The sequence below is a fragment of the Erinaceus europaeus genome, chromosome 5 (genome assembly GCF_950295315.1).
Source record: "Erinaceus europaeus chromosome 5, mEriEur2.1, whole genome shotgun sequence".
In the NCBI taxonomy this organism is placed as follows: domain Eukaryota; kingdom Metazoa; phylum Chordata; class Mammalia; order Eulipotyphla; family Erinaceidae; genus Erinaceus; species Erinaceus europaeus.
The window spans coordinates 58,910,496-58,938,155 of NC_080166.1; the positions used below are offsets into that span (position 1 = coordinate 58,910,496).

The window sequence follows — 27,660 nt, forward strand, 5'->3', positions numbered from 1 at the left end:
AATTACAGACTGGTGATTGTTTAACAATTTATTTCCACTTACAAATCATACCCTGGAAAGAAAGATAATACATAAGGGCTTTTACACACTGCAAAGTCATTTGATTGCAACTCTTTTGCAAAAATGAATTCCATATTGAATGGTAATCATCAACCTTTTAAAAGCCTCTTTTGTGCATAAAACCAAGCTTCCTAGAGCCTGCATCTGTCATAATTGGGGCTCTGAAGTCTATAGAACTGAATTCATTTGCCTTCTATGCTCAAATTCACAAGGGAAGGTGGGGGGGTAGGCGGGGGAGGAAAAACAAACCGAGAAGAAGAGGAAGCAATGGTATGTGCTCTGGGAAGAGACGGGCCTTTGCCAAAGCATCCACCCATGTGTTTCTTCCCTGTCTTTCCATTCCAGCTGCTGGTGGGGATCATCCAGGCTGCTGAACTGCCTGCCCTGGACATGGGAGGCACGTCGGATCCTTATGTCAAAGTGTTTCTGCTGCCAGACAAGAAGAAGAAGTTTGAGACAAAAGTCCATCGCAAGACCCTTAACCCTGTCTTCAACGAGCAGTTTACCTTCAAGGTATTTTGTTTTTGTGCTTGCTGGTAACGTGTTTCCTCTTTGGTGCCCTTCATCTGACTCTGACACACAGGTGGACATGACAATACACGGTCCCTTGACCCTCAGCTGCGTCATGATCTTAAGAAGAATAAGTTTACAATCACTGTCTTTGGTGAAGGCAGACCTAAGACTAGGACGCCATCTTTATTACATAGAGTGTGGAGATCAGCTTCAAGGGGCCAGCAGGTCTGAACATTCCTCTCCTCCCAAGTGACTCTTTCTCATGTTTCCAAGGTTTGGAATCTAAGTCAACCCTGTTGCAATCGCAAAGAAAAGGAAACCCTGACCCATTTTTTTCAGTGGTGCAAACTCGTTGCTTTTGCTGCCAGATTCTAGTTTGGGCCTTCTTTAATTGATCAAAGAAGAGAACAGTATTGTTATTCTTTCTTTTTAGTGGCAGTTGTTCCTTTTTTATCGTTTATATATCGCTAGATAGAGACGGTGAGAAATTGAAGGTGAGAGATAGAGAGGGAGAGAGACAGAGAGACACCTGCAGCCCTGCTTCACCACTTCACCATTGCAGGTGGGGACCAGGAGCTCGAACCTGGGTCCTTGAGCACCATACTGTGTGTGCTCAACCAGGTGTACCACCGCCTGGCCCCATGGCAGTTATTTCTTTACTCTAGGCTCTTCCCTGGTGTTCTTCATCTAATTGGGACACCGCAGTTGACAAACAATAACAAAAAGGGACTCTGGTCAGATACTGAGTCAAAAGCAAGGGCCTCCAGCATCTCTGAGCACATGCTCCCTACTTTATGCTAACTCTATGCTAAGTACCTAATATGACCTTCAGCCTCGACCCAGTCCTAGGAAATAGACACTGGGTTTGTTTTCGGTTTGCCTTGGCTCAGGTTAGCCCCTTGCTCTAGGGTCATCAACTGAAAAGTGGAGAGACAGCCAGGTTCACATCTATCTAGCTCCCTGTCCATGTTTTTGACTGATATTATCCCAGTACTATTAGCAGAATGCCTGAAGACATTCTAGTGCTAAGTTGAAAATTTCCAGGACTTATCCCTGCTCTAAAATTTCCTGTATCTTTTCTTTGTAATTCATCTCTTTAGAAAGGCTCATTTTAAATTCTTTCTGAAATGGAAAAAAAATAAAAATCACTGTATTCACTTTGAATCACAATATCTCAATCAGTTCCAAAGAAATGGTTTTTTTTTAAAAAAAAAAAAAAAAAGCAATAGGGTCTAAAGAATATTTGGAAGATGCTAAAATTTCTATAACATACATGGCCATACAGTCTTCTTTCTTCTCTGTCCCTACATCAACAGTTAATTAAGCAGTATTTGCTGGGACATTTGACAACCATTTATACTGATAAAGTACTGTAATAGGAAGTATATGAAAATTGATCAACTCTTCAATACAAGTTTAAACAATTTCTTAATTAGTCATTTCTACCCAGTTACTGAAGTATAGCTTACTGGAGTCACAATGAATATTAAAAATGTCACTGGGATGCATCCCAACCCATAGATCTGTCCTTGATATATTTGAACAGCTGGAGAATTATCAGTTCCTGGCCTGTAGCCATCACCCATCCTAAAGTGTCAAACCTAGGAGCAAACTTCCCAGTTTATTATTATAATGCAGCTCTGATGTGCAAAACATCATCTTCTCATCAGTGCTTGTCAGTCATGGCAATATTTCAAGGAGTGGGGCGGGGAGGGGGGGCACCACATAAACTTCATTTAAAAGTCTTCAGAATCCTAGCAGGCCTTCCAATTGTGGTACCCAGTAGTTTTAGAATTGACAGAATTTTTTAGGCAAGTGATCAGCTCTTATCTGAGCAAGACACACCCTGGTAGCCTAATGTTGGTATGCTTCTAAATCCTGCTTGTAAGACCTTCTGTTTTGATCATCACATTAGGTTCGCTTATATTACTTACAATGTATTCTGTTTACATAGCCACTGTTGACTGAAAACCCCCCTGCCTCCGGGACGTTGGTTTAATCCTCACTGGTTCGAGCTTTTTCCTTCTCCCCGCCCCCTATCGTACGTACTTCCTTTTTCCTGACTCTTCTGCCTCAGGAGAGATGCAGGACAGATTATGTTGTGATTAGAAGAGATTAGATTGTTGAACCGCATCTCTGCTCATCAATAAAGAGATACTGCTTCCCAGCTCAGCCATGAGTCCCTGATCGTCTCTCTCTCCTGCCCACGAAGCTAGCACGACAGCCTAACTCACAAAATTTTACAGATTTATTTACTTATTACCAGGGCACTACTCAGCTCTGCCTTATGGTGGTGCAGGGGAGTGAACCTGGGACTTCAGAGTCTTAGGTATAAGAGTCTCTTTGTACAACCATTATGCTGTCTACTTCCACCCAGAAATTTTTACTTATATAGTCACATTGACTCAGCTTATGTTTTACAAGTGTTTATAGGAGAACAAGCAGTCTTCTTCTTCTAGCGTTTGCCAGAACAAGCAGTGAATCCATTTTTTAATTTATTTCTTTATTGAGTGATTAAGGTTTATCATCGACAGTAAAATACAATAGTTTGTACATGCACAGCATTTGTCAGCTTTCCACATAACAATTCAACCCCCGCTGGGTCCTCCTCTGCCATCATGTTCCAGGACCTGAATCCTCTCCCCCTCCTCGCACCCCAGAGTCTTTTACTTTAGTGCAAGACTCCAACTCCAGACCAAGTTCTGCTTAGTGTTTTCCCTTCTGATCTTGTTTTTCAACTTCTATCCATGAGTGTGATCATCCCACACTCCTCTTTCTCTTTCTGACTTATCTCACTTCACATGTTTCCTCCATTCAAGATGAGAGGAAGAAGGTGAATTCACCATATTTAACAGCTGAGTAGTATTCCTTTGTGTGTATAGACCACAACTTACTCAGCCACTTATCTGTTGTTGGACACCTGGATTACTTTTATTACAAACTGTGCTGCTATGAACATAGGTGTACACAAGTCTTTTTGGATGGGTGTGTTTGGTTCCTTAGGATATATCCCAGGAGAGGAATTGCAGGGTCATAGGGTAGGTTCACTTCTAGCCTTCTGAGAATTCTCCAGACTGCTCTCCACAGGGGTTGGACCCATGGACATTCCCACCAGGAGTGCAGGAGTGTTCCTTTGTCCCCAAGACCTCTCCAGCATTTGTTGCTGCTACCTTTCTGATGAATGACTGAATACGTTTTTTAAAATCACAAAGGGCCAGGTGGTAGTGCACATGGTAGAGTGTACACATTACAGTGTGCAAGGACCTGGGTTCAAGCCCCCAGTCCCCACCCACATGGAAGAAGCTTCATGGTGAAGCAGGGCTACAGGTGTCTCTCATTTCTCTCCCTCTCTCTTTATCTCCCCTTCACCTCTCACTTTCTTTGTCTCTATCCAAAACAAATAAAAATATTTTTAATAAATCTTTTTCAATACTTTTATTTACTTATTATTGGATAAAGACAGGGAGAAACTGAGAGGGGAAGGGGAGATATAGATGGAAAGAGACAGACACCTGCAGCCCCATTTCACTACTCATGAAGCTTTCCCCCTGCAGGTAGAGACCAGGGGCTTGAACCTAGGTCCTTGTGCATTTTAATGTGAGTGCTTAACTAGGTGCACCACTGCCTAGCCCCAATAAAAATATTTTTTTAAAGAAAATTAGTTCTTAGGGCTGGGGAGTGGTACAACCTGGTTGAGGGCACATATTATAATGTGCAAAGACCTGGGTTCAAGCCCCTGGCCTCCATCTACAGGAGGAAAACTTTACAAGTGGTGAAGCAGGGCTGCAGGTTTCTTTCTGCCTCTTTCCCTCCCTACTACCCCCTTACCTCTCAATTTCTTGCTGTCTCTATCCAATGAATAAATAAAAGGAATTAAAAAATTTAATTAAAAAAGGGAAAATTAGTTCTGTAAAAACACACAAAACAAAAACACACAGCTGCTATTATGACTATGGTAAATGCCCATTTTCTTTCAACTGATTGAAGCCTCATGCAAAATTTACCCAAAGATTCAATGTTAAGAAAACAGAAAAAATGGGAGTCGGGTGGTAGCCCAGCAGGTTAATCTCATTTGGCGCAAAGCACAAGGACCGGCATAAGGATCCCGGTTTGAGCCCCCTGCAGGGGAGTCGCTTCATAGGCGGTGAAGCAGGTCTGCAGGTGTCTGTCTTTCTCTCCCCCTCTCTGTCTTCCCCGCCTCTCTCCGTTTCTCTCTGTCCTATCCAGCAAGGACAACATCAATAATAACTACAACAATAAAAAAAACAGCAAGGGCAACAAATGGGAATAAATAAATATTTTAAAAAGAAAGAAAAGAAAACAGAAAAAACAGTCGAGCTGGTGGTGCACCTGGCTGAACACGCATGTTACAATGCAAAAGGATCAGGGTTTGAGCCCCTGGGCTTCACCTGCAAGGGGTGTGGGGAAGCTGTGTGACTGGTGAAGCAGGGCTGCAGGTGTCTCTCTGTCCTTCTCCCTTTCCATCTCCCACTTCACTCACAATTTCTGACTCTCCATATCCAATAAAAAAAATAAATAAATAAAATTTCAAAAGATTTAAAAGAAAAAGAAAAAAAACAGAAAAACCTACATGGCAATAAGTCTTGTTCAGCCAGTATACACACTCAAAGCACAAGCTACACACCCATTTCTGAACTTTGCCAACAGCTTTCCCCCCTTCCTTTTGTTTCGTCTAGGTTCCCTACTCAGAACTGGGAGGCAAGACCCTGGTGATGGCAGTGTACGACTTTGACCGCTTCTCCAAGCATGACATCATCGGGGAATTTAAAGTCCCCATGAACACGGTAGACTTCGGCCATGTAACAGAGGAGTGGCGTGATCTGCAGAGCGCTGAGAAGGAGGAGGTAGGAGAAACATTAGCACGTCTGATGGGTATAGCTCTTCCCCGCCAGTTGCTAACTCCTCACAGTAACCTACTGGGAGATGCTCTTTGCAGAGGGGGAGGTGGGCTTCAAGCTGCTGACAGCTGGCAAAAGAGGGTCAGGGGACTGCAGAACCTCTTCACAGAGTTGACAGCCCTTCTGGGTCTTGTTTGGAAAGGAAAAAAAAAAAAGGAGGAAGATTTGTTGACTAGATAATAGACAGTTCTCTAGAGATACACACACACACACACACACACACACACACACACACACACTGTCAAAAAGATTCAAAAATGCCAACCATCTTCCCCCTGCCTCCTTGAAAAGGGCAGTGAGAAACCAACCTTGTGTGTGTTTTTCCTGCATCGCTGTGTGTGTCATCTCCACAGGTTAGATGGCTATTACAGAGAAATAGAAGACCACTGCTTCCTTGATTATTTCTGTGTATCGCAGACACTTTGACTGTCACTCCTGCAGGTATCTGAGCAATGTGGGTGAAACCTCAGCAGTAACCCACAGAGGCTGGTATTCAATCCATATGTGTATTTTCCCCCCTGGTTTTAGTAGTTTGGTCCAGGGTATTTTTGTGACTTAAAAAGGGAAGTTCAGCGCAAAGCGCAAGGACCAGCGTAAGGATCCCGGTTCGAGCCCCCAGCTCCCCACCTGCAGGGAAGTTGCTTCACAGGCGGTGAAGCAGGTCTGCAGGTGTCTATCTCTCTCCCTCTCTGTCTTCCCCTCCTCTCTCCATGTCTCTCTGTCCTATCCAACAATGAAGACATCATCATCAACAATAATAATAACTACAATAACAATGAAAAACAACAAGAGCAACAAAAGGAGAAAATAAATAAGTATTAAAAAAAAAGGACATTCAGTACCCTTAGTCATTTAGACGGCATGAAAATCAATTCTATTTGATTATGCTCTGCCTGCCCAGCACTAAGGTTTTTCTGTGTGACTGTCTCCATAGACCAGTATCATCAAGAAAGCAAACAGCTCTTAGCTTCTCCCAATTCCTCATGCATCTTCTTTCCTAGTCATTTTGTTGACTGTTGGCATGAGTATGTAATGGCACCAAGGACAGCCAACAGCCTCACTTATTTAGGATGCCTGAACCCCTGTGACTTCTTACGATGAGTTTCCTTTTGAGGTGATCGGGGAGCCTTCAGAGAGCACCCAAGCCTTTCCCTAGGGCGCCTCGTAGCCCAAGTTTTCTGAATCCAAGAGAATGGCGTGAGGATGTGGAACAGTGTTGTTGATTGATAGACCACATATGAAATTCACTATTGCTTGGAAGCCATTGGGTTGTGCAAAGGAGTTAGGCTCTGCTTTTTCAAGGCCACTGTGTATATAATGTAACCAAATAGTTTTAAGTCAAAAATTAGTTTCTTAGATATGGAGGTCACTCGCCCTAGTATAGATTTTCTCTTTTTTTAATTTAATTTAATTTCCCTTTTGTTGCCCTTGTTTTATTGTTGTAGTTATTATTGTTATTGTTGTTGATGTCATCATTGTTGGATAGGACAGAGAGAAATGGAGAGAGGAAGGGAAGTCAGAAAGGGGGAGACAAAGATAGACATCTGCAGACCAGACCGGCTTCTCTACCAGTGAAGCGAAGCCCCTGCAGGTGGGGAGCCAGAGGCTGGAACCAGGATCCTTACGCTGGTCCTTGCGCTTTGAACCATGTGCGCTTAATCCACTGCACTACCACCCAACTCCCTCTCACTACTATTTTTATTTAAAGCCTATAAAAGTTGTTTTTATAGATGACAAGTAACTCTACAGTTAATTTTTTTTATTTAACCCTAGAGCCTTCCCTATCTGACATGTAGTTAAGAATAGTCATTTTGAACTTTCAGTTGAATATTTCCTTTTATCGTGGTATGAGAAACTTCCTGACGCAAAAGCAGATGCCCATATGAGAAAGGATGACTAGACCCAGGTAGAAACTTTCTCCTCATCAACGATAAAATATTCCAATTTCACATCAGAATAATTACTAATTCTCACAGGTGTGTCGTGACCTCTTTTCATGCTCATGTCCATTAAGAGCAGAAAATTAGTCGTGAATAAATGGCAGTGGGAGGTTTACTGCAGTTCATGCTTTGAGAGCAGATGTTTTCCCATCTTCCTCAAATCTTGTCCCTAATGTTCCCTCTGCTCTTTGTCTACTGATATGGGGTGTTACTCTCTTTTTTTTTTGCCTCCAGGGTTATTGCTGGGGCTCAGTACCTGTACCATGAATCCACTGCTCCTGGAGGCCATTTTTCCCCTTTTTTGTTGCCCTTGTTGTTGTAGCTTTGTTGTGGTTACTATTGTTGTTATTGATGTTGTTTGTTATTGGATAGGACAGAGAGAAATGGAGAGAGGAGGGGAAGACAGAGAGGGGGAGAGAAAGACAGACACCTGCTGACCTGCTTCACTGCCTGTGAAGCGACTCCCCTGCAGGTGGGGAGCTGGGATCCTAACGCTGGTCTTTGTACTTTGACCACGTGCACTTCACCCACTGTGCTACCGCCCGACCCCCAGGGGTGTTACTCTTAATGCCCTAATGAACAGAAGATACCAATGCAAGTTGGCAAAAGAAACTTAAGAAACAGCATTTGTAAATGGTGTAAAAGCAGAACGGTATAATTCACAGGAGTCCCCTCGTGTAGGGACTTGAATTTAAGTGGTTGAAACCTGCCCCACTGAGTCTCAGTGCTATGATCTTTCATGGGATAACAAAGAGCTTTACTGCCAGAGAGTTGAAACATGAGAAAAAGAAAAAAAAAAAAAAAAAGACAAAATGTGAGAACACCATGACTTAGTGTATGGCAGGTCGTTTTAGCGGTCAGTTCAACATGCAGGCAGTTTTGAAACTTAAGAAACAGCCTTATCTCACAGTTACTGAACACACAATTTAAGAAAGGGGTGGAGGCAAGTACATCCAAAGGACTCAAGCCCCTGGAGTAGCCCTCTGGAAGAGTAGGCTTCCATCCTGACTCGACTTACTCACTTCTTTCTCCTGTGGGGCCATCAAAGCTGCCTCACTGATCAAGCTCCCCTGGCTGGTTGGTTGTGTTTTTATTTGTGTTTCTGGTTCCCAACTGACCAGGGTCATTCCACCTTCCAATAGATAAAGATGGTACACCCATGCCCTTAAAGACGGCTAAATCTCTGACTTCCTTTTATTCTATCTATCTATCTATCTATCTATCTATCTATCTATCTATCTATCTATTTATTTATTTATTTTATTGCTGAGGCTCAAGATGATGAAACCACTTGCTCCTGGTGGCCATTTTTTTTCTTTTTACTCATTTTTTTTTCATCTGATAGGACAAAGAGAAATTAAGAGGAGAGGGACAGAGAGAGAGAGAGAGAGAGAGAGAAAAGGACACCTGAAGCATCTGGGGAGCAGGGACTTGAACCCAGGTCCCTGTGCATGGTAACACAGGCACTTGATCAGGTGCAGACTGCCCCGGCGTCCTCTCACCTCCTCGCACCAACATGTATCTCTTGCCTCAGTTTTCAGATTGAGTCTTCTGCTTTCTGTATTATTTCCTTTTCAGTTTAGGGGCTCAAAAAAAAATACATGTCATCGCTTGTGCTCAGTGGGTACAGCACAACTTTTCTGGTGCATATAGTCTTAGAGTGTCTTTGAAGCTTTCTATCATCATTCAAACATCCCACTGGGTCAGTCACACGTCAGACTTGAGTCCTCTGGTCTTGAGCTGCTTGAGTCATTCATTTCATCCATCCGCTGAATCCCTCCAGATGGTTCCATCAACAGCTATGGCTCCATCTTGATTGAAGTCACACTGCTTTGTCACACATCCATTTGGGGGTGTGTATCATTGCAAAGATACTCCACTGCACATCATACACACTGTATCTCCTCTGTCTATTTGTCACTGAGTCAACACTTAGGTTTTTGGGGGTTTTTTTTTCCAGTGTTTGGCGATTGTAAACAATGCTGTGATAACCAGGAGTGCATAGATCTCTTCTAAGTAGTTTCTTTTTAAAGGAATTATTTTATTTATATTGGATAGAGACACAGAAGTTGAAAGGTGAGGGAGAGAGACAGAGACACCTGCAACCCTGCTTCACCACTCATGAAGCTTTCCCCCTGTAGCTGGGGATGGGGAGCTTGAACCCAGATCTTTGTGCACTGGAGTGTGTGCACTTAACCAGGTGCAGCACAGCCTGGTCCCAGTCTTTTTATATTGATGGTGTAGAATTTTTAATTTTTTGAGAAGTCTCTATACTCTTCTCCATAATGATTGCAACAGTTCCCATTCCAGCTAACAGTATAAATGAACTCCCTTCTCACCATACCACTCAAGAGAAGGGAAAACACCACAGCACTACCCTGTCATCTGTGAAGCTGCCCCTAATGCTATCCACAATATCCCACGTGGTGTCAGGGCTCAAGCCTGAGTCCTCACGCATGGTAAAGTGTGTGCTTTGCTGGGAAAAAAAAAAATCTCCCTGCCCTTGACTACTTATTTCTCACTAAGTGCATGAGTCTTAATTCAGATCACCATGTTTCTCGTCTTCTGGGCAATGCCCATTCTCATGGCTATGAACTGCCATCTCTTTGCTGTTCTGATTACCAACTTCCTTCCAGTGTCCTCTGGTGGCCATCTGTATGCCTTTTTTTTTTTCTTCTTTTTTTTTTTTTTTTTACCAGAGTACTGTTCAGCACTGGCTTATGGTGGTATGGGGGATTGAACCTGGGACTTCGGAGTCTCTCAGGCATGAGAGTCTGTTTGCATAACCATTATGTTATCTACCCTCCGCCCATCTGTGTGCCTTCTTTGGTAAACTGTCCACATACTTCTCACATTTAAATGGCATCATTTTTTTATATTTATCTATTTTCCCTTTTGTTGCACTCTTGTTTTTTTTTTTTTTTTAATTTCTTTATTGGGGAATTAACGTCTTACATTCAACAGTAAATACAATAGTTTGTACATGCATAACATTTCTCAGTTTTCCACATAACAACACAACCCCCACTAGGTCCTCTGTCATCCTTCTTGGACCTGTATTCTCCCCACCCACCCACCCCATAGTCTTTTACTTTGGTGCAATACGCCAATTCCAGTTCAGGTTCTACTTGTATTTTCTCTTCTGATCTTGTTTTTCAACTTCTGCCTGAGAGTGAGATCATCCCATGTTCATCCTTCTGTTTCTGACTTATTTCACTTAACATGAATTTTTGACGCTGATCCAAGATGGGCTGCAAATGATGAAGTCACCATTAAATGGCATCATTTTCTTACTGTTGAACTTCACAAAGTCTTTTTGTACCTTCAACCCTTGTCAGATGCACAATTATCATCCCCCTTGTAGTAGAATGTATGACTGCATTTGGCACAAGCATTTTGAAAATACTTAGGGCATTTTGAATACCTTTATTTCAGCATTTTTAATGTTTCATCACCATGCTTTCTATTACTACTTCCTTTTTAAATTTTTTTCTATTATCTTTACTTATTGGATAGAGACAGCCAGAAATCAAGAAGGAAGGGGGAGATAGAGAGAGAGAGAGAGACAGAGAGACACCTGCAACACTGATTCAGCACTTGTGAATTTTCCCCTTGCAGGTGAGGGCCAGGTGCTCAAACCTGGGTCCTTGCACACTATAAAATGTGCATTCAGTCAGGTGTAGGCCCCACCACCACCACTACTATGTTTTTCTTCCTAGGCACTGCTCTCAGCTCTGGCTTCGGGTGGTGATGAGGAAGTAACCCTGAGACTTTGGACCCTCTGTCATGAAAGTCTCTTTACTTAATCATTATACTCTCCCCTCATTCACTACTTATTTATTTTCTTTTATTTTTTTTCCTTTTTAAAAAATATTTTAATTGATTTTAACAAGAGAGTTACAGAAAGAAAGATACACAGAGTGAGACAGAGAGAGACCAGAGCACTGATCAGCTCTGGCTAATGGTGGTACTGGGGAATGAACCTGGAACCTTTGAGCCTCAGACACAAGAGTCTTTTTGCAGAACCATTGTGCTATCTCCAGATCCCTCACTACTTACTTCTAAAGACAACATAAAGATATTGGTATCACCACAATACAACTGAGAGGTTTGTTTTTGGCATGTCTGTCTCATGACTACCGGTATTGTTTTGTCTCCAGTAAAGAATGTCTAATGTCTCTCTCTCTCTCTCTCTCTCTCTCTCTCTCCCCCTCGCTCTCCCTCGCCCTCTCCCTCTCCCTTTCCCTCTCCCTCTCTCTCTGTTTATGTTAAGAGGTGATTTTTTAAATGAGATTTTATAATCCAGTGCAAATGGAAAAAAAATTGATTGCCGAATTCAAACACGTCAGGACATAATTTAATTAGAAGCAAAGCTACTTTGGTGGCTTAATATAAAATCAATTTTGCAAGAAAATGTCACCATTGCAAGCGTAATTAGAAAAAGCATTTCCTTCACAGAGAAGCATTTAGAGAATAGGTATTCCACCCTCTAGGATGAGTCGGGGTCTTTGTTGTTGTTGTTGTTGTTTTGTTTTGTTTTGTTTTCATTTCCAATGGCCAAGGACTTGACAGTCCTTTGAGATGAGTGAGTTTGCACACCCCTATAGCATCTTTAGGTCTGTGGATCAGGACAGCACCTGATGATGTTTCCAAGTAAACTTAGCAAGGGAGCATCTATCTACCTTGCTCTTTGCTCAGCAAATCAATGTGCTAAGAGGAGATCCCTACTCAAAGGTTAACTGCTGGAACATGAAACCGGAAGCTTGGAAGCAGCTCCCTTGTCAGTCACGATCAGTCACATTAGAGAAATGTGGTGACAGCACTCACTGGGATCTATTGCATGCCAAGGAGGTGGACTCATTTGTATTTGGTCTCCTTGTCCATTATCTGCCCCTCAAGAATGTCAATCCCATCCCGGGAGCCCCATCTCCATCCAGTGATCCCTCCTGATAATCAATTGTCATCACTCAGGCCAGCTTGCACACTCACTCAGTGTGCAGAAATAAATATTCTGGAAGGAACGGGACTAATATTGATTGCTTTCTTCAAAGCCAAGACCATAATACTAATTGTGGGGCTGGGTGGTGGAGCACCCGGTTGAGCACACATGTTACAATGCTCAAGGACCCAGGTTCGAGCCCCCGCAGGGGAAAAGCTTTTGCACATGGTGAAGTAGGGCTGCAGGTGTCTCTCTGTCTCTCTTCCTATCTCTCTGTTCCCTCTCAATTGCTGACTGTTTCTAATAAATAAATAAAAGGTTTTTTAAAAGTGAACATAATGGGGAGTCAGGTGGTAGCCAGCGGGTTAAGCGCACGTGGCATAAAGTGCAAGGACCAGCGTAAGGATGCCGGTTTGAGCCCCGGCTCCCTACCTGCAGGGGAGTCGCTTCACAGGCGCTGAAGCAGGTCTGCAGGTGTCTGTCTTTCTCTCCTCCCTTTCTGTCTTCCCTCCTCTTTCCATTTCTCTCTATTCTATCCAGCAACGACGACATAAATTAAGAACAATAATAACTGCAATAAAACAACAAGGGTGATAAAAGGGAATAAATAATTTTTTTAAAAAAAGTGAACATAATACTAATTGTGTTCCTGTTTTTCAACGGAAGTACATTCACAAAGCCTGTCCAAAAAAAAAGTTTTTTTCCCCCTAGCATTAAACAATAAACATGGCTAGGTACACTTTGGGGTTCTTTGGTTTTTGTTGGTTTCTTTAGAAAAAAAGAGACAATACCAGTACTTAGTATTGTTGTTCCAATGTTAGTTGATGATCATGTAAATTATTTCCTGCGGCTGTTATTTTGTTTGTTTATTCATTTTCTTTTCTCTGCAACCCTCTAATTTCCTTCTGTTTCAGTGATGCCAACAAGTTTGTGGCTTGATTTGCTTATTTATTTAAAATGAAGATCTAGCTAAAAAAATAAAAAGGGGTGGGGGGGTGGCACACCTGGTTAAGTGCAATGTTGCAATGCTTAAGAACCCAGGCTCAAGCCCCCTGTCTCCATCTCCCACCTGCAGGGTGAAGCAGCGCTGTCTCTGTCTCTCTCCCTCTCTACCTCCCCACTTCCTTCTCAATTTCTGGCTGTCTCTATCCAATAAATAAAGATTTTTTAAAAATTTATAATAATAAAGATCTCGCTGAAGCTATGATATATCTGCTTACAACATGGAAATGTCCCCAGAAGGAAATAATAAAGACACCAACAGGGCAGTAGAAACAGCATCATGGTTATGCAAAGAGACTCTAGTGCCTGAGCCTCCCAGGTCTCAGGTTCAACCACTCCCTCCCCCATCATAAGCAAAAGAAGAACACAAACAATAGCCCAAGGGTGGGAGGATAGCATAAAGGTAATGCAAAGAGACTTTCATGCCTGAGGTTCTCAATTCACAGGTTCAAATCCCCCACACCGCCATAAACCAGAGCTAAGCAGTGTTCAGGTAAAAAAAAATTATATATATATATGTAAAAATATATGTATATCCCATAGGGTGGCTGGCACAGAGGGTAAAGCATTAAAGTCTCAAGCATGAAGTCATAAGTTCGGTACTTGGCATTGCATGCGATGGAGTGATGCTATGATTCCTTCCCTTCTCCTACTCTCCATAAAAATAAAGCATCAATTCCCCGCCCCCCAAAGAGAGAACAAGTAGTGTGAAGAAAAGCTAAGTTTATCAGACCTAGAGTAGTCATCATTAGTCAGATTTATTACTAGCTGATAGGATGTAGCGGTGAGTTCGTTTACATTTTAAGATCACAAGGAATACCAGTGCTTTTAGTATATGAGTATGCATGGTTTAGAACTTGGAATATATTGACTTTCCTTTTTTTTTTTTTTTTGCCTCCAGGGTTATTGCTGGGGCTCATTGTCTGCACCATGAATCTACTGCTCCTGGAGGCCCTTTTTTTCCCCTTTTGTTGCCCTTGTTGTTGTAGCCTTTATGTGGTTATTATTACTATTATTGTTGTTGATGTCGTTCATTGTTGGATAGGACAGAGAGAAATGGAGAGAGGAAGGGAAAACAGAGAGGGGGAGATGAAGATAGACACCTGCAGACCTGCTTCACTACCTGTGAAGCGACTCCCCTGCAGGTGGGGAGCCGGGGCTCAAACTGGGATCCTTACGCCGGTCCTTGCGCTTTGTGCCACGTGCGCTCAACCCACTGCGCTACTGCCTGACCCCCTGGTTTCCCTTTTTAACTAGGATAAAATTACAGCTGCATTTAAGTTTCCTAAAATGTCTTTAACTATAACAACGGTTTTACTTGATTCTGCGCGGTCAGACTTTCAGTCACCAATTAGAACTATTGTTTTGTCCAATAAGCATTCTTTGCAACATGGGGTGATTTCTAAGGACACCCTAGGGAAAAGCAAATAACTTGAAATAGTCTTCTCATTTCTTTCTAGTGAAAGAAAAAAAAACACTTTTCATGCACCACTGGATCAAACTAAAGTCTCATTTTACTTGAATCTCTAAAATAAAGCCTTAATATCATTTTATCATTGTGAGTCTCCCCTACCAACCCCCCCCCAGAAAAGCCATGTAATTTAAATTCTAATATAAGAAGTAAATAAGGTGTGACCTAGGAGGTGGCGCAGTGGATAAGGCATTGGATTCTCAAGCATGAGGTCCTGAGTTTCTCTCTTCCCTATCTTTCTCATGAATAAATAAATAAATAAATAAATTCTAAATTAAAAAAAAGAAGAAGTAAACAGGGACAGAGACAGATACAGATACTCTGGGCATTTTGAAAATGCCACTACTGTCATACCTTAGCCTACTACAACCAAAGGCCTGTTTTCCCGAAAGCTGCTGTCCAAAAGTTAAGTCACTGACTCCTCTACCTAGCTTATAAAGACAGGAATCAGAAAAGTCGTTGTTTATTGACAACCTGCAGTTGTTATGCCAACAAAAACTAATTATCAAAACAGCTTTCAAAATTGACATTGTTGTCTGTTCTGTAAAATGAGGCAGAAAACAAATCTGAAACCTGAATGGGGTGTCTAGGGTCAAACAGCAAACCCACCGCTAAAATTCACACCTGGGCCTGAAGTTTAGATTAGTGTTAATTCATCACACTTTATGTTGTCTCCTCTCAGTATTCTGGTGCCCAGAATATAGCAGCTGAAAACACAACTAAAACAGAAACAAACAGGGAGTTGGACAGTAGCGCAGAGGGTTAAGCGCATGTGACTCGAAGTGCAAAGACTGGCAGAAGGATGCTGGTTTGAGCCCCCGGCTCCCCACCTGCAGGGGAGTTGCTTCGCAAGTGGTGAAGCAGGTCTACAGGTGTCTGTCTTTCTTTCCCCCTCTCTGACTTCCCCTTCTCTCCCCATTTCTCTCTGTCCTGTCCAACAATGACGACATCAATAACAACAATAAAAAACAACAAGGGCAACAACAGGGAATAAATAAATATTTAAAAAAATGAAACAAATAGGGGCTGGGCGGTGACACACCTGGTAGAGCACACATTCCACATGCAAGGACCCAGGTTCAAGCCCCTGACCCCGTCCCTACATACAGAAGGGATGCTTTACCAGCAGTGAAGCAGGGCTGCAGGTGTCTCTCTTTCTCTCCCCTCTCTAGCTCCCCCTCCCCTCTCAAATCTCTTTGTCTCTATTAAATAGCGGTGGGGGGAGGTGGGAGGGGTGCAAATGTCACTGGGAGTAATAACCCTGGTAAATAACACAGTGTAAAACAGTATGTAAGTATGGCATTGAGGGCAGGCAATGGCGCACTTGGTTAAGCGCATACATTACAGTGTGCAAGGATCCAGATTCAAGCCCCTGGTCCCCACCTGCAGAGGGAAAGCTTCACGAGTGGTGAAGCAGGGCTGCAGGTGTCTCTCTGTCTCTCTCCCTCTCTATCTTCCCCTCTCAATTTCTCTCTGTCTCTATATAATAATGAATAAATAAAACATTAAATTTTTTCTAAAGTATGGCATTGTTGTTTCTGGTTAGTAGCATTTCATAAATCCTCAGCATGAATTCCTGCCCAGGATACAAAACCCTTAAATTCAAAGGTATTCATTTACCAAACATGGTATGATTCCATTCACTCGTGACTATGGATAAACTTTGTAAGGGCAGAGGGATTTTAATTTCTACTTCTAAAAATCTTCACTGAACACCAACCCCATAGAGTAGCATAATTTCTTTTTTTTTAATTTTTTTATTATTTATTTTCCCTTTTGTTGCCCTTGTTTTATTGTTGTTGTGGTTATTATTGTTGTTATTGTTGGATAGGACAGAGAGAAATGGAGAGAGGAAGGGAAGACAGAGAGGGGAGAGAGAGAAAGATAGACACCTGCAGACCTGCTTCACCGCCTGTGAAGCGACTCCCCTGCAGGTGGGGAGCCTGGGGCTTGAACCGGGATCCTTATGCCGGTCTTTGTGCTTCGCATCACCTATGCTTAACCTGCTGCGCTACCGCTCGGCCCCCAGTAGCATAATTTCTAACAGTCACAGAAAAAAAAGCATAGATCATGAGCAGGAAGGTATAGTCAGAAAGGCTCAAAAGATAAAATTTACAAAGTTCAAATTACTTGACAGGCCCAGGAAAAAGAAGGGTGAAATTTCTCAAGTCTCTTGAAATGGATGAGTGAATTAAGTAGCTTAGTAGCAGTTTGGCCCTTAGACATCAGTCTGATGAGTCTAGACTAGGAACACTTGAGTAAAACTTATGAAAACTGGTTCTCCTCAAGGATCAGACTGGAAGTCAAAATCCAGACATGACCTCCATGTAATCAGTCCACTAAGTGCTTTCTCTCCCCCTCCAATATGTATTGTTTCAGTGAGAGAAAGCTACAGAGAAAGAGAGAGCCAAGAGCACTGCTCACCTCTGGCCAGTGGTGGAGCAGGAGACTGAACCTGGGACTTTGGAGCCTCAGGCATGAATTCTTTCTGTAGAAGCATTATACTACCTGCACACCCTCTTAAGTGCTTTGCACACACTACCTGTGTAATCCCTGGGGCTGTCCTGTGGGAATATTTTCCTAGGGATACACACAAAATAAGTGACATGTATTCATAACAAGCCTTACAGTCCCTCCCTTTTTTTTCTTGCCTCCAGGGTTATTGCTGGGGCTCTGTACCAGCGCCACAAATCCATTCCCAGCAGCCATTTTTCCTCTTATTTATTTTTTTCTATTTTATCCAATAGGACAGAGAAATTGAAAGGGAAGGGATATACAGAGAGGGAAAGAGAAAGACAGACACCTACAGACCTGCTTCACTACTCGTGAAGCTTTCCCCCTGCAGGTGGAGAGGAGGCTTGAACCTGGGTGCCTGTACTTAACCCAGTGTGCCACCACCCAGCATCCTCCTATAAACCACTATTTCTCCAATAAAATGATTTGGAAAAAATAATGCTTTTTGACTTACAAAAACAAAAAAGGAGGGGCTGGGTGGTGGCGCATCTGGTTGAGCACACGTGTTATACAGTACACAAGGACCTTGGTTCCAGCCCCTGGGCCCCACCTGCAGGAGAAAAGTTTTGTGAGTGGTGAAGCAGGGTTTTAGATGTTTCTCTGTCTCTCTCCTTCTCTCTCTCTCCCTCCCTCCGTCCCTTCTTTCTCAATTTCTGGCTGTCTCTATCCAATAAATAAAGATAAAACATTTTTTTAAAAAAGTAATCTTCAAAGAAAAAAAGAAAGTGAGAGAAAGGAGGCAGATCTAGTCTCACCTGGTTTCCAACACCATTTTCTAGACTATATTGTTGCTCTGGTGACAGATGACCAAGGAGAATGGTTAATTTTCTCCGTTTTTGTTTATCTTCTTCTCCCCAGGGCCTAGCCATTGAGCTTAAAGAAATACTGTCAAAGTGAAGTGGCTCACGAGGTTAGAATGAAATTGAGAGTTTCCTTTATAAATACATGTCAGTCATCTCTAAGGAAGTCATAATTTAAGGATATCGAGTCATGCCCACTGTATGGTGTCCATGGTATCCCTATACTCTGAATTCCCAGCCTTCTCCCCCAAAAGTTTCAATGTGGCGTATACTCTTTTTTTTAAGTATTTTATTTATTTTATTTTTGAGAGAGATACAGAGAGAGAAAGACACAGAGAGAAACACCAGAGCACTGCACAGCTCTGGCTTATTGTGGTGCAGGGGGATTGAACCTGGGACTTTGGAACCTCGGGCATGAGAGTCTCTTTGCATAACCATGATGCTATCTGCTCCCGCCCATGAAGTATACTTTTATATACTTACTTATTTCTTCCGAAGTTATTGCTGGGGGTTTTGTGTCTACACAGTGGTGCCACCACTCCCAGCAGCCATCTGCTCTACCGAGGAGAAGGAGAGAGAAACAGAAAAAAAAAAGAAAAAGAAAAAAACAAGACACCTGCAGTACTGCTCCCACTTTATTACCGCCTATATTCTATGGATTCTTCTAATTAATTTTTTTTTTACCTTCTGTCTTAACTCCTACCTCACATCCAGCAAGCCAAAACTGTTTGTGTTGTGAAATCTTGAATCTCTTACAATCTGTTGCTTTGGAATTAGATGAAATGTCAGTAACAGAGTTGTACTATTTGTACTACATGGTGAAGGAGGGAGAGGAGGAGGAGCACTTGCTGAAAAAACATCTTAAATTAGTAATGAAAGAGAGCTCACACTGGTTCTAAATGAGACTGGAGTTCTTACTACTTAGGAGCCATGGGGGATTGTAGACTATGTCTCATTCCCAGAGAGCCCCTCACCCCATCCCCACCTACCCCAGACTCAGAGCCTCCTGACCGTCTCTGAGCTGGTCTTGCTGAGCACAGATGAAGGTGCCTCTATGTGGATGACATGCCCGTGGCCTCATTCTATCTCGTTTCTGGCTAAGCTCACTGTGTTGGTTTTGAGACCCTTCATACAGTTGGCTGCAGCCACAGCTCACACCCCAGACTACTGTTAATCTACAGTCTTAATGGGATTTATTATCTATTCTATTTTTTTAAAGAGATTTCATTTACTAATGAGAGAGATAAGAAGAGAGAAAGAGGGGAGTGGTAGGGCAGCGGGTTAAATGCATGTGGCGCAAAGCTCAAGGACCAGTATAAGGATCCTGGTTCGAGCCCCAGGCTCCCCACCTTCAGGAGCGTCCCTTCACAAGAGGTGAAGCAGGTCTGCAGGTGTCTACCTTTCTCTCCCCCTCTCTGTCTTCTCCTCCTCTTTCCATTTCTCTCTGTCCTATCCAACAACAAGGATGACAACAAGAATAAATACAACAATAAAACAAGGGCAACACAAGGGAATAAATAAATAAATAAATATTTTTTAAAAAGAGAGAGAGAGAGAAAGAGGAAGAAAGAGAACTAGACATCACTGTGGTACTTGTGCTGCCAAGAATCAAACTCAGGACCTCAGGCTTGAGAGTCCAACACTTTAACCACTGCACCAACTCCTGGACCACTATGTATCTATCTTACGTGTTGCATTTAATATAATCTCATGATGCATGGCTTTAAAAGTCATTTTTATTTTTCTTCTTAGCCTGTGAAAATACTTTTTATCAACTTTATTTATTTATTGGATAGAAACAGCCAAAACAATCAAAAGGGAAGGGGGAGGGAGAGAGGGAGAGACAGGCAGACATCCACAGCCCTGCCTCACCATTTGCAAAGCTTTCCCCCTGCAGGTGGGGACGGGGTGGGGGGAGCAGGGGGCTGAACCCAGGTCCTTCTGCATTATAGCATGTGTGCCACCACCCATCCCCATACAGTTGTTTTTATTTTTTAAGCCCAAGTCTGCCTGATGCAAATGAATTCTTGAACCCAAAAAGCTTAGTGAAATAGTAGATCATATCTCCAGGGCCAGTTGAAGTGTCAGGAATCTGTTTTCTTTCCTTTCACTATAAAGCTCCTGAACAGCCTCGGTCCTTTTTTTGTTTGTTTGTTTTTAATTGGGAGGATTAATGGTTTACAGTCAACAATAAAATACAGTAACAAAAAATAAATAAATCACAGTTGTTTTATACATGTATGACATTTCTCAGTTTTCCACATAATAATTCAGCCCCCAGTCAGTTCCTCTGACATCATGATGTCAGCCTCAGCACCTTTCACACACTCCTGGACACCCTGCTTAGATTCTGAGCACCTGGAAACCAGATGGAGTGGCACCTAAGCTTTTGGACTGGCTGATAAATGGATGGATGGATGGATGGATGGATGGATGGATGGATGGATGGATGGATGAATGGACGGATGACTGTCGTCAGTGTGTCACAGCCGAAACCCTTTCAGGAACTTCCCTCTCCACCCAGGCTTCTCTTTGCCCCTTTGTCTTTCTCCCTTTGGAAGGGGAATTCTGGGAGCAAGTTAGCTGCTTGGCTTCCTTTTTAAAAAATATTTATTTATTTATTCCCTTTTGTTGCCCTTGTTGTTTTATTGTTGTAGTTATTATTGTTGTTGTTGTTGTTGGATAGGACAGACAGAAATGGAGAGAGGAGGGGAAGACAGACAGAGAGGGGAAGAGAAACACAGACACCTGCAGCCCTGCTTCACCACATATGAAGCAACTCCCCTGCAGGTGGGGAGCCCGAGGCTTGAACCGGGATCCTTACGCCCGTCCTTGTGCTTTGCGCCACCTGCGCTTAACCTGCTGTGCTACCGCCCAATTCCCTCCTTTTCTTTTTTTAAACTCCACTTTAAATGGCTCCTCTCTGCCATTTCCTCATCCCGAAGTGGCTCGTGAAGCTGGGGTCTGTGCCAGATCATGTTCTGGGCTCCAGGAGCTGGCAGGCTCAGAAGACCCAGGGGAGGAGGGAGAAACCAGCAAAGCCACCATGGCCAAGCCCCCTTCAGGTCCCTTTTCACATGCTTGCAGAGCTGGCTTTCCTCCCTGACTGAGATCCTGCCTGCAACCTCTTTCTTTCCCTAGTGGGGAAGGGCTCTGGGGAATCGGAGCTCCAGGACACATTGGTGGGGTTGTCTGTCCAGGGAAGTTTGGTTGGCATCATGCTAGCATCTGGAACCTGGTGGCTGAAAAGAGAGTCAACATACAAAGTCAAACAAATTGTTGACCAATCATGGACCTAAAGGCTAGAATAGTGCAGATGAAAAGTTGGGGGGTCCTCCATTTTGCAGATAGCTAATAGGCATATTTTATTTATATTCCAAAGGGCCTATGGCTATACTAGTTTTTTTTTTCCCCTGAGCCTGAAATCTGATATGCAGGTGGATTCAAGTTATTGCCTGGGGATTCAAGTTATTGGCTGGATAAAGGACCAGAAAGCTAGATCAGGGAAGAGAGTACCTCCCAAATATGGGAAAGGGGTATAAATATTGTTGACTGTATAGCCCATTGATTGATGTGATCTGGGGCTCAAATTCAGCTAAGGAGCCTGTGTAACCTCTGCATCCCTGTAGATCTGAGCTCACATTCTGCAGTCATGAGTAGGAACGTTCCAAGCTGCCCCAGTATGGACCCATCTTCCTCAGGTGTAGCATAGAGTATGTTGTCCATCCTCCCTTCAGAGGATGCAACATTCTCTACCATTGTTGATCCAAGTTGAGGGCAAGGTCCTTTGGGGGCCCCACAAAGGGGTCTATTTAGTTGTTACTCATAGAGATGACCGGTCACAATAGAGAGGATTTATTTGAGATCTAGGGAGATGGGACATTTTCTTGGCTGGAGCAGGAGTCCCCAAGGGGCAATTCTGCAGAACACAAAACTACAACCCCAACAAATGCCTCATGCAAGTTTTCCCAGCCTCTGAAACGCACATACTCTGAAATGGAGTCAGAAGCTTCAGAGTTTTTTGTTTTGTTTTGTTTTTTAATTTTTATTGTCTTTATTTATGCGTGCATAGAGACAGTCAGAAATCAAAAGGGGTGGGGGAGTTAGAGAGAGACAGAGAGACTCCCGCAGCCCTGCCTCACCACTCGCAAAGCTTTCCCCCTGCAGGTGGGGACCAGGGGCTTGAACCCAGGTCCTTGTGCATTGGAACATGCGCGCTCAGCCAGGTACACCACCACCCGGCCCCAGAAGTTTCTGTTTACATTTCAACAGCTTTTTAGGTAAACTGCTATTTCTACCTGAGCAGATTAGTATTCTACCAAGGTGATCCCCTGAATTGTTTTTGTTCTACTAATGCCTGGAGGGGAGGAACTGGCAAGAGTGTTGGAATTGTCTCTTCTGAACTGTGTCAAAAAATAATGATAGTGCGAGATGGGAATATTAAAATAAATCGAGGGTCTGGGGTTTCATGTTTTGATTCCCAAATGCACTTTTGTTACATTTCTTTATGATTTATTTTATTCATGAGATAGAGACAGAGATAAATTGAGAAGACAGAAAAAGAGCAAGACAGAGAGACATCTGCAGCCCTCTTCATTACTTGTGAGGCATTCCCCCTGCAGGTGACAACCAGGGCCTTGAACCCAGGTCCTTGCGCTCTGTGATGTGTGCACTTAGCCAGGTGCACCACTACCTACCTGACCCCTCTCAAATGCACTTTTGACCAGCCTTGGTTTATAAATCAGGACTGACATGTATGCCTCCTACAAAGTCAACACCGTGTTTTCACTTAGTATTTAAAGAGAGGTGTGTGTGTGTGTGTGTGTGTGTGTGTGTGTGTGTGTGTGTGTGTGTGTGTGTGTGTGTGTGTGTGTGTTTTAAGGCCACCAGATCTTCCCCAGGTTGTAGACAAGCACATTGAACCTCCAGAGAGCAGAAAGGTTTTGCAACCATGTGACTCTGGAAAGCTGAACACTCAGACATGGAATTGGCTCCAGTGACTTTTACCTATTACACTAGGTTAATCCTGACTGAGCAAGTCCTTAGGGCCTGTAATAGGAATGGGTTTTTTGGTTTGCTTGTTTGTTTGTTTTGGCGGGGGGGGGATTTTAAAAGTAAAAGTTTATAGCAAGTAATAATTAAAGATTTGAATGTTAAACTACAGTTGTACATAGAAGTAAGTATAGTTTGATATTTGTTTGTTCATACTCTCCCCCTTTTTTAATCTTTTTTTTTTAATGTCATTGTTGGATAGGAAAGAGAGAAATGGAGAGAAGAGAATAAAACAGAGAGGGGGAGAAAATGATAGACATCTGCAGACCTGCTTCACCGCCTGTGAAGCGACTCCCCTGCAGGTGGGGAGCCAGGGCCTCGAACCTGGATCTTTAAACTGGTCCTTGTGCTTTATGCCACCTGCGCTTAACCCACTGCACTACAGCCAGAATCTCCAATCTCCCTTTTTTAAATCTTTTAGTTATTTGTTATTGGATAGAGACAGAGAGAAATTGAGGGGGAAGGGGTAAACAGAAAGGGAGAGAGACAGACACACGCAGCCCTGCTTCACCACTCATGAAGCTTTCCCCCTGCAGGTGGGGACCAGGGGCTTGAACCTGGGTCTTCGTGCACTGTGATGTGTGCACTCAACCAGGTGTGCCACTGACTGGCCCCAAATTCTGTGATTCTGATGTCTGATCAATTCCCTTGGGAATAGTGACAATTTGCGAATTGAAGCCTGAAGTAACTAAATTCACTACATTAACAAAACCTCTCACAGACTATGCTCGGTGATATTCATAAGTCACTTTGCAAATGAGAAAACAGGAATTAAGACCGAGACCCCATCGCTAGTACATAGTTGCCAGACATTTGAATCCATGGCTCCACTATTTCAAAATCTGTGCTCATTGAGATTAATTCTGCTTTTAATGTCCTTTTGAGGGCATCATGTCAAATTTCCCAACACTGGGAGTAAGGTAGGTTACTTTTAAAATATTTTTATTTATTTATTCATGAAGAAGATAAGCAGAAAAAGAGAGAGGAAGAAAAACATCACATGTGCTGCCAGGCATTGAACTCAGGACCTCATACTTGAGAGTCCTTTGCTTTATCTACTGCACCACCTCCAGAACAGTTGAAGGTTATTAACTTTTGACAGAAAAGTAGGAAGAGGTGGAGAATTGTGTAGGTTCTTTGTCAGGGACCCAAGGAGAGGAGTCAGACTTAGAAAGGTAAATAAAGGGAGTCGGGCAGTAGCGCAGCGGGTGAAGCGCAGGTGGCGCAAAGCGCAAGGACCATCATAAGGATCCCGGTTCGAGCCCCAGGCTCCCCACCTGCAGGGCAGTTGCTTCACAGGCGGTGAAGCAGGTCTACTGGTGTCTCTCTTTCCCTCTGTCTCCATTTCTCTCTGTCCTCTCCAGCAAGAATACTACAATAAAACAACAAGGTCAACAAAAGAAAGGTAAATAAATAAAATGTCTATGGTGCAGATATAACCTTCACATGCTGTCATAATAGAAATCAGTAGGATGAGGGCCAGGTGGTGGCCCACCTGGCTGAGCGCACACATTATAATGTTCATGGACCCAGGGGTCCAAGCCCCTGGTCCCTACCTGCAGGGGGGAAGCTTCACAAGTGGTGAAACAGGGCTACAGGTGTCTCTCTGTCTCTCGGCCCCATAATCTCTCCCTCTCCTCTCAATTTCTTGCTGTCTCTATCCAAAATAAATAAATATTTTCTAAAAGGAAAAATAAATTTTAAAAATTTTTAAAAAGAAATTGATAAGATAATACAAGTTCCAGCTGCAGGGTTAACCTGATAATATTCTCTAAATTATATGCCTCCATATATACATATATATATAGTCATTGCCAGGGCTTCACTGCTGTGGACTCACTTTTTCAAGGTAAAAAGAGATAAGAGACAAAAAGATGCCTGAAGTAACTAAATGCATTAAATTAACAAAACCTCTCACAGACAGTGCTGGTGACTTTGCAGATGAGAAATCAGAGGCAGACTGGGGGCTTAGAAATCAGACTGAGGCCCCATCGGGGAGAAAGGGAAGCATCCCTTGTTGCACTGAAACATCCCTTGTTGCGGGAGAGCTGGGTTTGAAGCTGAATCAATTGTGTGGTGCAGGAGGTACCCTCCCCGGTGAGCTGTTTTGCCAGGAGAGGTGCCTATTTGAACACCACATGTGCATCTTAAATTCTTGTTCTCCCATTTTGGCTTGGGGCTGGGGGGTAGAAAATGAAACTGTTTATCCCAGAGACTGCCACTAGATATATAGCAAAGCTGGATTCAAAGGTAGGGAAGGGAAAAAAAAAAAAAAAAAAAGATGAGGTACATCTGAATGTTACTGAGGCTGAGAAGCCAGAGCTGCTATTTGGGGCACTGGGCTTTGAGTCTGAGGTAAGTGTTCACAGGGTGTGTGGTTGGTTCAAGTCATTAGCACAGACATGGGGAATACACATGATGAATTCAGTGCCTCGGGCTAGAACTTACGTGACTGGGAGCAAACCCTCGCTCATCCTGTGTTGTTTCTCCAGAGAGATAATAATGCCAGAGACATGGTGCAAATCTCCTGTAAGTGGCACACAAGGACACTTGCCCTGTCAATAAAGTGATGGGAGCAAAGCTGGGTGGCAGAGAGCCCTCACAGGCCGCTGGCTGCTGTTTCTCTCCAACCCTGGTGTGCTGACAGATTTTGTCCCTCCCCCAGGGAACCCTCCTGTTCTCAGCAGGGCAACCTTATCAGCCCTCTCTGGACAGAAGGGCCCCGGGGAGATGGGAAAAGTCACATGCACTCAACTTCAGAATGGGGAGTGGGAGCAACTTCATTTCTGACGTAAGAGTTCTTCTGAAAGCCTTGTCCAAAGATGGACAGAGTGCAGCCTACCTGGGAGTATGGATTCAACTGCCAAAGCCCATGTTCAGTGAAGAAGCAATTACAGAAGCCAGAACTCCCACCTTCTGCTCCCCATAACGATCATGGGTCCATCCTCCCTTGCAGAGGGGGAGAAATGGTAGGGGGAAGATGACCAGAGGGCTCTGAACTCCAACTCCATCAGGATCTAGAAAGAGAAGAGGGAAAAAGGAGGGACATTTGGATGTAGTAGTAGTAGTTGTATGTGTGACCTGGAAAAGAAGAGAAGATGGAATCATAGAAAAAAAAAAGGCAAATATATAACAAATATAGACAGATAGCTGAAGAAACCCATATCTGTTAACCTTGGGAGAACTTCTGTAGCTTCCAATGGAAGATCAGGGATTCAAAATTCTGGTGGTGGGAACAGTGCAGATTTTCCTTTTTTTTTTTTTTTTGTTCCTAATTTTTATTAGATAGGACAGAGAAACAGAGAGGATGGGGAGATAGTGGGACAGAGAGACAACTGCAGACCTGCTTCACCGAAGATAGGGAATGGGGCTAAAGCCCTGAGTCCTTGTGCTTGGTAATAGGTACGCTTAACTGGGTGTGCCATTGTCCGGCTCCTGTAATTTTATAAATCAATATTAAATCACTATTAAAATATCGGAAAGAAAGAAAAAAATAAAGGAAAAAAAAGAAAATGGATTGCAGCCTGCTACCCTGCAGGCAGTTCTGTTAGGTTTCTTTCATCTCAGACAATAGCCTGAGATTGTGAAAATTAAAAAAATGAATTTTTGGCCAAAGTAGGATGTTGTCAATGTCATAGGACACCGTCAACATCTAAGCTTAGCCCTTGGCTATGTTTTTCTTTTTGTTTTCTTTCCATATTGGGTCACCTTTTATTTTACTTTTTTTCTATTATCTTTATATATTTATTGGGTAGACAGAGCCAGAAATTGAGAGGGAAAAGGTGATACAGAGGGAGAGAGAGAGAGAGAGAGAGAGACCTACAGCCCTGCTCCACAACTTGTGAAGCTTTCCGCCTGCAAGTGGAGACCGGGGGCTTGAACCTGTGTCCTCCCACATTGTGATGTGTGCACTCAACCAGGTGCTCCACCACCTGGTCCCTCAGGCCACCTTTTATCATGCACCTTCCCTACAGGACATTTTCTTACACTGATGAGACTTGAATCTCTCAGATCTGGAAGGCCTGAGAAGGACAGGACTAGGCCACAGAGAAAGATAGACACCTGCAGACCTGCTTCACCACCTATGAAGCATCTCCCCTGCAGGTGGGGAGCCGGGGGCTCAAACTGGGATCCTTAAGCCAGTCCTTGTGCTTTGCGCCACCTGCGCTTAACCCGCCTGACCCCCATCATTGTCTTTTTATGATGTTGATTTAGTGACTATAGAAAGAACTTGTAGAATGAGAAAGCTCTCGGGAGCCAGACCTGGGTTCACACGTCATTTATAAACTGTACAGACTTGGAAAAGTCAGCTAAGTTCTCTGTATTTTAGCTCCTTTATAGTAAAGGTAGGAAGGAGACACACACCCCACTTACAGCCTGTGAAACTCAAGTCTAGACAACCAGAACTAGTAAGTGTACAGACAACATTAGCTGCCATTGCTTCTTCTCC

The 27,660-nt window shown here is 43.2% G+C and overlaps 1 protein-coding gene across 4 annotated transcripts in view; it reads left to right on the top strand.

Moving 5' to 3' along the window:
- SYT1 (synaptotagmin 1) overlaps positions 1 to 27,660 on the top strand; it is a 664,148-nt gene that overhangs the window by 497,448 nt on the left and 139,040 nt on the right. For all 4 annotated transcript variants that reach the window (XM_060191358.1, XM_007525653.3, XM_007525654.3 and 1 more), the window contains 2 exons: positions 406 to 573; positions 5,271 to 5,438. In XM_060191358.1, coding sequence (XP_060047341.1) covers positions 406 to 573; positions 5,271 to 5,438 — 336 coding nt within the window. The remainder of the gene's footprint in view (positions 1 to 405; positions 574 to 5,270; positions 5,439 to 27,660) is intronic.